General features: G+C 51.9%; 1 protein-coding gene across 1 annotated transcript in view; it reads left to right on the plus strand.

Annotated features, from left to right (window-relative positions):
- KSR2 (kinase suppressor of ras 2) overlaps nucleotides 1–13200 on the plus strand; it is a 403084-nt gene that overhangs the window by 346757 nt on the left and 43127 nt on the right. Inside the window, exons 12-14 of the mRNA XM_046024145.1 lie at nucleotides 547–613; nucleotides 4316–4364; nucleotides 6217–6584. Of these exons, the coding sequence (XP_045880101.1) occupies nucleotides 547–613; nucleotides 4316–4364; nucleotides 6217–6584 (484 nt within the window). The remainder of the gene's footprint in view (nucleotides 1–546; nucleotides 614–4315; nucleotides 4365–6216; nucleotides 6585–13200) is intronic.

Here is a 13200-nt window from a genome sequence, read left to right on the forward strand (position 1 = left end):
CCCCAGGATTATGGCGAGCCATGAAGGTGGGAGAGGAGAGGCTGGGTGGTCCCAAGGGCTCTGTGGTACCAAGGAGATCCCGAGGCACAACAGAACGGCCTGAGAAGTGGCCTGCAGTAGAAGGACGGGCCAGGGTGAGGATGGGTCCAGAGCCATGTGGCAGTGGAGAGGTGCTCGGAGGGGTTGTGTTGGGCACCAGGAGATGGGAAACCGTGTGGCCTCACCAAAGAGAACTCAGGAGTGGCGGGAGGGGGGTGGGGAATTCAGAGTTGACCAGCTGGGGGCTTCAGGTCAGAGGCTCGGGGCTCTGGCAACCCCCTCACGTCGTCAGTGGGACATTTTGTCCAGGGTGCCATCTTGGAATACTGGTGCATGTGAGTGGGACAAGTTCAAGTGATCGAGGAAGGGAAAGAAGGGATTGGCCAGCTCCAGGGACCCACAGTCCGGTGAGAAGTTACTAGCTGCCCCATCTGCCAGGAATCAGGTCCTTGGGGGAGGTTGTGGACTCCGTGCTGGGTTTCTGACTGTCTCCCGTCGGCTTCTCAGATGTGGTGCCGGAGACGCCGACCCGGGCACCCCAGGTCATCCTGCATCCAGTGACCTCGAATCCAATGTAAGTAGAACACAGACCTCCTTCCCCAGTCCTAGGTCTTCGGTCTGCTCAGGGTCTCTGTCTTCTTATTTCCTCCTCCTTGACGGAGTGGGAAACTGCGGAAGAGAGAGACTTAGGGAATGACTCAGGTAAAGAGAGGGGAGTGTGACAGCTTCTCTCGGCCTGGACCCCGCGGACGAGCCAGCTCTGCTTCATGTCCTGGCCCTGCTTGTCAAGGGTGATTTCCAGGGGCTGGACCCTTTCCTTAGGATCCCCAGACTCTTCTATGATCAGAAAGATAACTTTCTGCAATAGCTAGCGCTAATGAAAGAAGAGTTATTGTATATCATTGTCCCCACCTCTAAAAAGCATAATTGGGGTTCAACCTGCACAAATTGTGCGAGCATAAAAAAGCACAACTTGGGGTTAGACCAGGGATCAGCAGACTACAGTCTATGGGACAAATCCAATTTGCCACCTGTTTTTATAAATAAAGATTTATTGGAACACAGCCACGCCCATTTGTCTATGACATCCTGTCTATATGGCTTTCATGGCAACTGAGGCTGGAGGGTCTGCAAAGTCCAAAATATTTACCATCTGGCCCTTTATGGGCCAAGTTTGCTGACCTCTGGTTTTATACCACTATCAGAATAATCTAAGCTAATTTTGGAAAACATGGACTTGTCTGTAAAAAAAGAAAGGAAAAATCATCACTCATAATCATACCACTCTTAGAACGTTGACGTGTGTTCTTTCTATTCATATTTTACATACTTGTGATTCATGGTCTCTGCCGTTTCCAGCCGTTTTGTCATCCCGTAAAGCTACAGCATCGCATTTTTTTATATTTTTCTAGACTCTTTATAGGTGTTGTTTTTAAGGGCCATAAAATATCATTATTGATGTGGAAGATGTCCTTAATCATTTCACTCTTGCCCAATCTCCTATCTTCCCATATTTCACTGTCGTAAACAACACTGCAACGAACGCCTTTGCATGTGGCATCTCGAGCGTCCGTGGGACACAGACTGTCTTTCCAGGTGGTCTGTTGTTGGTGTAGCCCAACAGCCCAAACCACCTCCTTGACTTCACTTCTTTGGTTGCGGCCAAAGCGGAGGGAGTGCTAGGGGACCTGATTCCGATTTGACTGGCTCCTTGGTTCTTCGATTTGGCATTTTTGCTTCCTTGGCTGTTCTTCTGTTCTCCTAACTACTCTGTCCTTTCTGATCCGGGTTACGGACTTTGTTAAAGACCCAAATAGCACATCTGTGAAATCGAAGGGGCGGCAGTTTGCCGGGGATATTGTGCTGACATCCAGCTCCGGATCATTTCTCTGCTGCGCATACACCAGTTCCACAATTCGTACAAGACGAACCCCAGGTTACTAGCTGGCAGGCAGGGAGTGCCCGCGAAATACAGTAGCTGCCTGCGATCTGCTTTAACGGGCATGGAGCGATGGGCGCTAACTCTTCTCGGAGGGAAATGATTTAATCGCCGGGCTGCCGTAATCACGCCTTGATGCCAGCAGAGGAGGGCTGCCTGCTTTGTTGTTGGGTGCGAGAGGGAATCCACATTGTTCCACCCAGATCTCCCCAAGGCCTTAAGTTCCCGGCAAAGTTCCCGGCATTTCAGCTGTCGCTGGGTGCTTTCATGCGGCCTTCCTGGCCATACTGCAAATAACTTGTAAATAACTAGTTAATAGGAAAGCAAACAGCACTTTGTGACCCTCCCTTCTTTCCCCTTCTTTTCATTCCTCCAGCTTCTCAGGCTCCCTCTCACCCCGAGCCCCTCCAGCAAGCGGACTGGCTCTGTCTGCAGGTTCAGCAACTTCTTGGGGTCTCAGGGTCAGGAGAGCAGTGGCCCCTCAAATGGGGTCATAGGGGGATCTGCTAAGCTTCCCCAGGGGAAGCAGGAAGGGGGCAAGGTGTTCATGGTGATTTTTCTCCTGCACCTGGTTTCAGTTTTTCTGGGCCTTCAGCAGCCCAGTGACTGTCTCTCTGCAGCCCTGCACACCCACGCACATGCACACACACACACCCTTTCCTCTGAAAACACATCCCCAGAACACGCACACACGTGCACGCACGCACACACACACCCCTCCCCTCAAACACATACACATGCATGCACACACACACACACACACACACACATACACGCTCTCCTCTGAAAACATCCCCAGAAACACCTCCCGTGCCCATCACATACCATGTGCTCCAACAATGCCTTCACACCCAGGATATACCCAGCTACATTATCAACATACGATGTGCCCACGACACCCCCAAGAGGTACCCCCAACTCCCATGTGCCCAGAACCACCCCTACACAGAGCACATCCCATCGCACCCACGTGATACCCGACACGCACTTCGCGCGCCCACACACACGCAAGCACCCTGTGCCCCTAGCACCTACACGCACCAGGAGCCCACGCTTAGCCCAGCTGCAGCTCAGGACCTCATGACGGCGTCCCTCTCACGTGCAGACGCATATACATACGCATGTGCACGCACACACACCTGTGTCTTCCAGTCCAGTACGGTTTCTCTCGTTCCCATGCCACGCATCCTGATTCGATGTGATTGGCAACATCCAACTAACTCAAACACTGAAGGTTTTCAACAGACGTCCAGTAATCTCTCCAGGGCATTTCCATAGTACACCATTTACTCGATTTATACCTAACTCTGGGCCCTTGTCACGCTTAGCCTTTCTGCACAATGTCTCCGCGCTTGCTTTCGTCCCCTTCGTAGTAATGAAATATTTCTCAAAGTCAGGAGCTGGTTCCAGTTCCAACTCCATAGCCTTGGACGGCCTCGCCCCTGTCCTGGCACACGCAGGTCTTCCCCGCTATCCGAAAGTAGAGCGTGCCTGGGAAAACTTTCATGAGCCAAAAGAGTGTCATGCAAAGAAGCAATTATCATTCATCTCTATGGAAAAATGGGGGGTGTCCCCCAACCCCCCAAATTACTTCTCTTAGGCTTTTTTGATACCTTAGGACACATCTTGCTAAGGGATTCACAAAGTACACGGAGATGAAGGCCAGATGCTCGTAGACACAGGTCAAGGCTCTGGTGGCTGGATGCTGAGATGCCGAGGGTACGTCCCAGGGAAGGAGCTTGGAGGCAGCCCTCACACTGCTCGGGATGCACGATGCCTCTGTAATGGCTCCTTGCAAAACCAAGCTGAATGCAATGTCCACTTTTTACCCTTCTCCATGAAAGCAAAAACCCTCTTCGAATTTCTTTTGGTAGCTCTCAGCATCGGCCTTTCATAAAAGAGAAGTGGCATGAGGCCAGCTTGCGGAAAGCGGGCGGCGCCTGTAATCCCAAACCCTAAGGATCTCCCATAAGATTCCAAACCCAAGTGAACTTGAGCAATCTCGTTAATTCTTTCCCAGCAAACACCCGGGGCTCCGAGAATTCTTCCACCCATGGCATTTCGGCCAGTGTATAAGGAAGCTGCCAGATCAGTGGGAACCGAAGCCATAAAGAAAAATGAGGCCCTGAGCAGTCCCGAAAATCTATTGAAAACACTGTCCTTGTCATGGCTTTTTCATGGCGAGGTTATGGATTATTTTGGACCCAAGTGTTGAAGTGAATGTTGAGATAAAGCTTTGATGGGGAGGGCTTCTCACTCCAAGGCTTCATACATGGATAAACAAGACACCGACCTCCTTTTCACCTGAGGGTCACGTTTCTTTTCCTTTCTTTAAAGCTTGGAAGGAAATCCATTGCTTCAAATTGAAGTGGAGCCAACTTCAGAGGTGAGATTCGGAGAGCGAGAAGCACCTTTTTCCTGGGGCTGCCCAGCGCTTTGCAGGGTCGACGGGTGACTTTAATGACGCAGAGGGCTTGGGGTGGGTCGGGGCTGGGGGACCCTGTTTGATGGATGTTCTAACTCCGGGACAAGTGGCGAGGGGCCCCTCCTGGCACTGAGACTAATGGGCCGTTGTATGGTGTGCATCGTGGAAAAGCTAGTCTTGCAGAAGTTGGCAAGAGATTTGCATTCTTAGTTGAAAAATCAGCTTAGGGCCAGGTGAATACCGAGGGGGTTGTGCCCCACTGCCTTCCAAAGAATAGGCTGGGGGAAGCAGGGTCCCCAGGGACAAGGAGCTTGGCGGGCATTTGAGAATGTTCTGGGGCTTCTTCCCATTTCCCAAAACTACTGGAGGAATGAATGAAGTGTCCTGAGTTAGAACCATAGACTTCTCAGTACTGTTGCTGTGTCCTGAAGCGAAGGGAGCGGAGCCCAGAGAAAATTATGTCCTTTCTACAATTACTGGGCTAGTTGAAAAATGATCCTGGGGGAAGCCAACCGATGGAAAGTGTGTCATTTCTCCCGAGTGTGCCACAAGGGGCAGCTTGCTCAGGTTTGGGGGCAGGAGGACCTCAGGCTGCCTCGTCAGGCCCCAAGCCTCTGGGAATCCCCACCGGCTGGGGCTCCTGAGGCTTCCTCACTCAAGCAAAACAACCTAAGGGCCAGGGCAATCCCGGCACGACGCTGGGAAGTCAGGTCCCCGGACCTTCAGTGTCTAATGATTCGGTGGTCACACCTAAGCATTCCTGGGCCACCTGGGTGTGCAGAGACAAAAATGCAGCGTTCTGGCCCCGGCCTTCTCTTCTCTGATTCGGTAGCTCTGAGCAGGGCCCAGGAATCTGCATTTTCTCTGGAAGCCCAGGGGCTGTTGGATGCAAATGGTCAGGCATGTGCAAGGGCTCTCATCCCTTGAAAACTTCACACCATCGCGGGGGGTGGAGGCTGGGTTTTATCAGCTCTACTTTATGATGAGAGAAGGAAGTCTCCGAGAGGTCAAGCAGTTCACCCAAAGTCACACAGAGACCAGATTCCAGCTCATTTTGTCCGATTTAGGTAAGCCCTCCTAAGAGCCTCCCTTCTATGCCCCGTCCTCACAGCGGCTGAGGAAGCCCAGGGCTCTGCCCTGTGCAGAGGAGCTCTGACCTCTCCCTGTTTCTGACTCATCCGTTCCAAATCCCCTGGAGGAAGCAAAAGGCACTCCCTGCTGAGGTGTTCTGTGCAGACAGACCCCTGCTGCATCCACAGTTCAGCCTGTTGTCTTTCTTACGCACGCATGAGCAGGCAGGTCAAAACCTCACGGCGGAACAAGAGGGCATCGGAGGTTAGGAGTCGAGACTGGCCGTGTGATGTCAAGCAACCTCCTGGGGTGACCAAGCACTCCCGTTTGCTGGGCCTGAAGGGATTCCCAAGGGGATTTTCATTTTTAAGTCATCTCTACACCCAATGTGGGGCTCAAACTTACAACCCCGAGACCAAGGGTCATAGGCTCTACCGACTGGCCCAGTCAGGCACCCCCTCCCCAAGGAGGCTTCCGTTGCCCAAACCAGCATGGGTGGTCACCCATCATTTCTCCTCTAGGAGCCTCAGTTTCCCCCTTGGCAAGAGAGCATTGGACTATCACGATCTCCCTTTCAGCTCCTTCTTCTATGATTCTAGACAAGAGCGACCTGGGGCAAATAGATACCTGTCCCCCACCAGCCAAAAATGCACCTAGGGATGTGTCCAGACCCAGGGGAACTCGTAGGAAGGCGGGGCAGTGGCAGGCGCTGCTCTGACCACTCTCCCTTTTCTGGCCCCAGAATGAAGAGGGCCACGAAGAGGCTGAGGAGTCGGAGGACGACTTCGAGGAGATGAACCTGTCCCTGCTCTCAGCCCGGAGCTTCCCACGCAAGGCCAGCCAGACCAGCATCTTCCTGCAGGAGTGGGACATCCCTTTTGAGCAGCTGGAGATCGGCGAGCTCATCGGCAAGGGCCGCTTCGGGCAGGTGTACCACGGCCGCTGGCACGGGGAGGTGGCCATCCGGCTGATCGACATCGAGAGGGATAACGAGGAGCAGCTAAAGGCCTTCAAGCGGGAGGTGATGGCCTACAGGCAGACGCGGCACGAGAACGTGGTGCTCTTCATGGGCGCCTGTATGAGCCCGCCCCACCTGGCCATCATCACCAGGTCAGTCCTGCCCGGGGTCCCCCACCCACGGACCCATTCCCAGAGTCCTGCGTCTGGCAGGGTTGAGAAGTGGGGGCTTCTGGTTAAGGCGTGGTTCTGGCGAAGGGAGCATCTCCAGCTCTACCGTTCACGATTGTGTGGTTTTTTACGATTTGAGATTCCAGAAAATACTTCTGATGCTAGAGCTCTTTGGGCAGACCAGTGCCACGGGGAGAGCACCGTAAGTGGGAAAGTAGGAAAGTTGGTTCGGAGCCCCCTGTGGTCCGAGTATTTGTGGAACAACAGCGCTGAGACTCAAGGTCTCCATATGAAAATTGAACTGATTGGATCCAATCAGGCGCTGGCAGACTTCTTCTGTAAAGGGCCCAGTAGCAAATGTTTGTGGTTTCATGGGCCACAGAGTTTCTGTAACAACTGCTCAGCTCTCTTCACTTGGATCAAATGGATGTATGTGGCCGGGTGCCAATAAAACTTTATTTATAAAAGCAGGCGATGTGCTGGATTTGGCCCTCAGGCCCTAGTTTTGCCAGCTGTGGGCTAAGATCATGATGACTGTCACTCTGGCTTTCATGAAAGCAGCATAGTACGTTTGCAGGTCTTCACAATTGCTATTTTAAATATCCAGGATCCCTGATCTCTAGCTGCACAGGAAGGGTAGTGAGAAAATCTGACATTAAGAAAATGTCAGGTGATAGCAACTTTCCTGAACTTGCTCTCTAACCTCGTCCAGGGACATGGGGTGTTGAGAAAAAAAAAAAAAAAATCGCTTCAGTTGAAAGTTGAAAATTGTGAAACAGTCCTTTGGTGTGTTTTTAAACCCTGGCTGTTGCTCTGCTGTTGCTTCAGGACTGACCACCGCAGTGCCATTCCTGGCGTGGCCTGGGATGCCGAGTGTCCGGACGCTCTCTCCTTTCCATTCCCAGCTCAAGCAATAATATCCCAAACGCACAAGTCTCTCAACTTGGCAGGAGCTGTGGGCTCAGGGAAGAGCTGGTGTGTTTTTGGTCTGGTCCCTTGTGACACAAAGCATCCTTGAGCCCATTTATAAGATCTCAGTGGCCCCAAGCAGGTGTGTTATTGTCTGTTAGCACTGACTGTGCAGATGATGGATTGAATCCCTGTAGCCCATGGTAAATGTTTTTGAAGGATTGGGGATCGAGAGCTGGCCCCTCAATCCTCCCTAAACCAGGGTAAAAATGGTGGTCCTCCACCCAGAACAGGACAGAAGAAGCTCCTGAAATTCCCTGCTCAGCTCATATTCGGGGGCTGAGCTGTTCTCACGAGGTGAGTGTATCAGTATGCTTGTGCTGAGTAACAAACTACCCCCCACCCTTCAGAGATTTCCTCAATCCTATGGACAGGTCTGCGCTGAGCCAGCCCCCGTAGCTGGGTTCTTGGACATATCTGTGGTCAGCTGGTGCGTCAGACTGGGGGCTGGTTACTTGGGTACCTTCTCACGGTCTCTTACTCCCCAACAGCCTAGCCTGGGCTCATTCCCAGGGTGGTCTCAGGGTTCCCAGGGCAACAAGAGGTCGAGCACTGATCGGCAAGTGCCTTTCACACCTCTGTCGTTGTTGCATTGACCGACGGACATTGGCCAAACCAAGTCGTGTGGTCAAGCCAGATTCAAGGCTTGGAGGAACAGAGTCTGCCTCTGCATGGGAGGGTTTGCAGGGGCATAGATGCAGGGAGAGGGACAATTTGTGGCCACTTGTACAACCTGCCACAGCTCCTCTCCTCCTCTCTTTGTTATCCAGAATGTATCGTCCTCATGCATAGCCCTTTATCTGGGGTACACACATCTGGTGGGAAGGTGGTCTCCCCCCCCACACACTGGTCTTCTGCCTACTGCTTCCACCCGTCCATCACCCCAAATTTCCCTCTGGTCAGCTCCTCACCTTCTGGCCCTCTAACCCCTCTTTTTGACATCCCCAAACTAGAAACACAAAACCCACCATCTTCTGTCCTTTGCCTTGCCCTTCTAAGGACCTCTCGCCCCCCCACCCCCTGCCCTCTGTCTTTCGTAGGGTTATTGGTAGAGCCCAGTACCCCAAGCCTCCCTCACCCCTTTCCCAGGGGCTAATTGGAGGTGGACAGATTCGGTCAGCAGCCCCCCTTGAGAAACGAGGGGTCATTATGGAAATGTGTCACTCATCCTGTAAGCCAGCTGCGTTTGTGGCCCCTTTCTATTATGTGCAAACTCTGCCCCACCCCCACGTCCAAGCGCCATAACTGCCTGCAGATTTCACAAATAGCGCAGCCTTTTCCTGGCACCCTGATAAAGACTCTGCAGCTTTGGGACATGTAATTGGTCTCTGAAGTGTTTTGGTATTTTGTGTGAAGAAGCCAGATGAGCCCCAAAGAAGTGGTATTTATTCCCTATTATTGTGTCATTATATATGTATCTCGGGGGGGCTCTGTGTACCCCCTTCTCCCATTCAGCACCGCCCACTTGTCGACCATCAGATCTCTTATCCGAATGTTCAGTTCGAAACCCGATATTTGAGTAATTTGATTAATCACCTGCATCCGCGTAATTGGCTGGCCGAGGCCCGTGGTTGGACAAGAGCCAGCCAACTAGAACAATCTTTGGACCCTGGATTTATTTTACAGGGAACATAAGACCAGATAATTACCTGGCATATTCCAGCTAAATTCACAATGGCGTGTTCTCGCCAATTACTTAGTAATTATCATCGGAGTTAACAAGTATTTCTAAGATTAGCTTCCCTGTAACGCGATGTGTATGGCTCTTGGGGAATGAGTAATAACCGACTAGTTACCCAATTGCTCTATCCACAAATACAATTAGCAGCAGGATTGCTAAATCGTTTCACGATTGGGTTATTATGAGATTGTTGCAAAGCTATTGGCAGTCGGCACAATCGCTCATTTTATAAAACTCCGAGTGGAATTTGAAAGCCGATGGTGCTGAAAGGAAACATCTCTCAGCCTTCTGCCTTCCTGCGGTTGCCTGGGCCTCAGTGTCCCCATCTGCGAAATGAGGAGGCAGAAGTAGGTGCTTGGAGCAGAGTCCCTCCGGTGCTGACGAAAATGCTCTGGTTTGAAAAGCAGCCTGGAACGGCCCTGGAGCGATGCTTCCTGAAGTACGCACTGCCTGGACCTCCTACGTCAGAGCCAGCAAAGGGAGGACGGCCGTGCCAGTGCAGATGCTGGGTGCTCCCCAGTGCAGATGCTGAGTGCTCCCAATGTCAAGTTTCCTAGGGGTGTGGTGATGGGCACACACTTGGTGGCTTACTGTGACACACAGTATTCTGTAGTTCTGAAGGCCGGACGTCCAGAGTGGATCTCACTGGGCTCAAGTCAAGGGCTGCTCTTTTCTGGAGGCTCTGGGACAGAATGTGTCCTTGTCTTTTCCGGCTTCTAGAACATTCTTTGCATTCCTTGGCTTGTGGCCTCTTCCTCCATCCTCAAGGCCAGCAGTATCGCCTCTCCCTTCCGTGGGCACATGGCCTGCTTCCGCGGTCAGATCTCTCTCATATAAGGATCCTTGTGATTGTGTCTAGGACCCAACCATCCAGAAACATCTCTCATTTCAACAGTCTCAGCTTCTGCAAAGTCCCTTTTACAATACATGGTTTCCAGGGCTTAGAATCTGGATATCTTTGGGCTCCAGTATTCAGTCTATCACATCACCTTGGACCTAATGAATCGAGTCACTCTGAAGGTTAAGACTTTCTAACCAAGCTCCCCAGTCCATTTGAATCTGATTAACATGTGGGAGCCACACCCTGGGGAATATTACCAGGGAGTATCTACTGTGTGCCCAGGGCTGATGCTGGATGTGTCCAGCTGGTGCAGAGGCAAATGGAAACAGAAAAGTTTAAAAAAAATTTTAGAAGACCAGACAAAATGACAAAATAATTAGGATCTTAGTGGGAAGAATTTTGTTATTTATCTAGTGACAGGAACATGGACCAGCCTTCTTTAGCTGGGTGCCATGGGGACAAGACCAAAGCAAAATGCTACAGTTGATGTCTCCAAGAGGGCCCCATTAGGAGGAGCCTGATCCCACTAAATGCATCTGGGCCATATTATGGAAACTGAGGCCAGGAGAGTAAAGTGGGGCCAGGATGGGAGCCCAGCTCTCTAACGATGCACTTGATCCTTCAACAGGTTGAAAACTCATTCTCCCCCAATGTTTGTCCAGTCACTCATTCGGTCATCAGATTTTAGTAAAGATGTTGAGTACCAGGCACTTTGCTGGATGCTAGGGGAGGGTGACAAGCAAGACAGACATGGACCCTGTTCTCAGAGTGCTGTCATTCCAGTGGGGCAGACAGACTAATGCTGTGTAGTAATGAAATCATTTGAGTAGGTCCTAGTCTGTTGAAGGAACCAAACCAGAGCAGTGCTACAGAGGGTCTTGGGGACTGGAGTTATTTTAGGTGAGCGTGGTGGAAGGGAGGATCCTGGCAGCAGAGACCTGAGTGCAAGGAGCCAGCTCTGCAGACGTGGCAAAGGGCACACTAGCAGAAGGAACAGCAGATGCAAAGGCCCTGGGGTAGGAATGAGCAGGGTGTGCTTCAAACCAGAGAGAAGACTGTGGTGGCAGAACATGGTTGGTGAGGATGAGAGGTTGGGAGGCGAGAAAAGAAGCCGGCAGGAACCAGACTGGGGGAGGGGAGGAGGAAGGGGCTCATGCCTGGTTGAAGTGGGCACCGATTTCTACAGCAGCCCTTCAGCCTCCACACGATATTTGAGGCCGGGTCCTTCATTACAGGGTCTGGCCTGTGTCTCGTAGGATAGTAGGATCCTCTTCCCTACCCATAAGATGCCAATAGTACTGAGTCCCTAGTTGTGAGAACCCAAATGTCTTCAGGTGTTGTCAGATGTCCCTGGGGCAAAGTTACCCCAGTCGAGAACCGTTGCCAGAGGGTCTCTGACTTGAGGCCTCAGGTTCTGTACAAAACCTCCCCCATACGACTATCAGGCAGCTGGGATAACCCCCCCCCCCCCAGACCCTCTGCTATAGGACCCGGAGGGCTGGCGAGAGGTCTGGATTCTATGCTCAGGGGAGCAGGCAGCCCTTGGAGGGTTGTGGGCAGGGGTGGGAACTGGGGTCTTCAAGGACAAAAATAGAGAAACTCCCAAAATAGAGTGTGGGGGCCCAAGGAGAGTATTTTGATGGCTGCAGAGGCATTCAGAGTTCAAGGAAATGGCCGTTTATCTGCCCTCACTTCCCATTATGGTCAGACACGATGACTTCACCAGGCGCCAGCGTCCTTTTCCCCCAACCCAACCCATTACTCTTGGCTGGACCAGGAAGGGCTGTGTTCAGAGGGCTGCCCTCCGTGGTTAGCGTTCTGCCTGTGGGTCTCTATCAGCAGCAGAGAAGCCGCCGCTCTACCCATGTCGTCACCAAGGGTGAGCCTAAGGAGGGAGACACGCTGCTCCATTCTTCCCAGAAAGGCACATCACCATGTCCCAGTGCCCTCATTAGCTTCTGCTCCAGCCCTGTCTCTCTGGAAAGGAAGACACAGGGAGCTTCAGGGCCAGGTGGAGACCACAGTTCCATCCTGGGGTGCCTTTTCTTGAAGCTGAAGGAGGCACAGCTGATCATCATGTCTGAAACCGTTTCCCTGCTTCAGGGGCATTTCTTTAAAGTTCATAAATGCAGAGCCCCCACCATACACCAAAACAGCAGCAGAGTCCACCAGCCTTCCGCCAGTACTCGGCTTCAGGCCAGGCACGGTGATGTTCTCCCATTTATGACTGTGCCCATTTTCCAAACGCGAAAACTGAGGTCAGACAAGGCAAAGGGAGTCCTTGCCTGGGTCGTAGAACAAACACCTGGCAGAACCTAGAACTGAGCAAACGTATATCTGATTTTGGTCTTGTGGGTTCCTTCGTTGCCCTGGCTGCATCAGCGGGGTCAGGGGGAGTAGGCAGGAATGTATCTCACCACCCCCGATCTCATCAGACGCATCTGGGTACCTGGTAACGCTGTAAGAGCCAGGCCCCATCTTAGTCCAGTGTGCCAAAGCCTCTGTCTTTTTTATGTTCCGGAGGATTTGGTACACCACAGTTTGCAAGCCACTGGCTTCTTAAACCGGTTTCATTTTTTGTTGCTTTGATTCTGTTTATGTACTAAAATACCCTGTAAGCTACCATGGGGCCAGCATGCACACACGCACACGCACACACGCGCACACCCCTCTTCCCTATATACTCCCCATTATACACTTCCCTTCCTCTTTCTCTGTCCTGTTCTTTCTTATAAAACTCACACTCAGGGGGCCTGGGTGGCTCAGTGGGTTAAGCCTCTGCCTTCCGCTCAGGTTATGGTCTCAGCATCCTGGGATGGAACCCCGCATCAGGCTCTCTGCTCAGCAGGGAGCCTGCTTCCCCCGCCCCCCACCTGCCTCTCTGCCTACTTGTGATCTCTGTCTCTCTCTCTGTAAAATAAATAAAAATCTTAAAAAAAAAGAAAGAAAAGAAAACACACTCACTTTCTCTTTCCCTGCCGAAGACTTGTATTATTGATATCGGCAATTGACAAAGTTCCCATGGCCCATGAGCTGCCCCCCTCCCGCCAGTCTTTTTCTAGAATCCCCGGATTATTTAAAGCCACAGACCCCTAACTAGCGTCACC

This window comes from Meles meles, chromosome 12, assembly GCF_922984935.1.
Source record: "Meles meles chromosome 12, mMelMel3.1 paternal haplotype, whole genome shotgun sequence".
NCBI classification, from domain to species: domain Eukaryota; kingdom Metazoa; phylum Chordata; class Mammalia; order Carnivora; family Mustelidae; genus Meles; species Meles meles.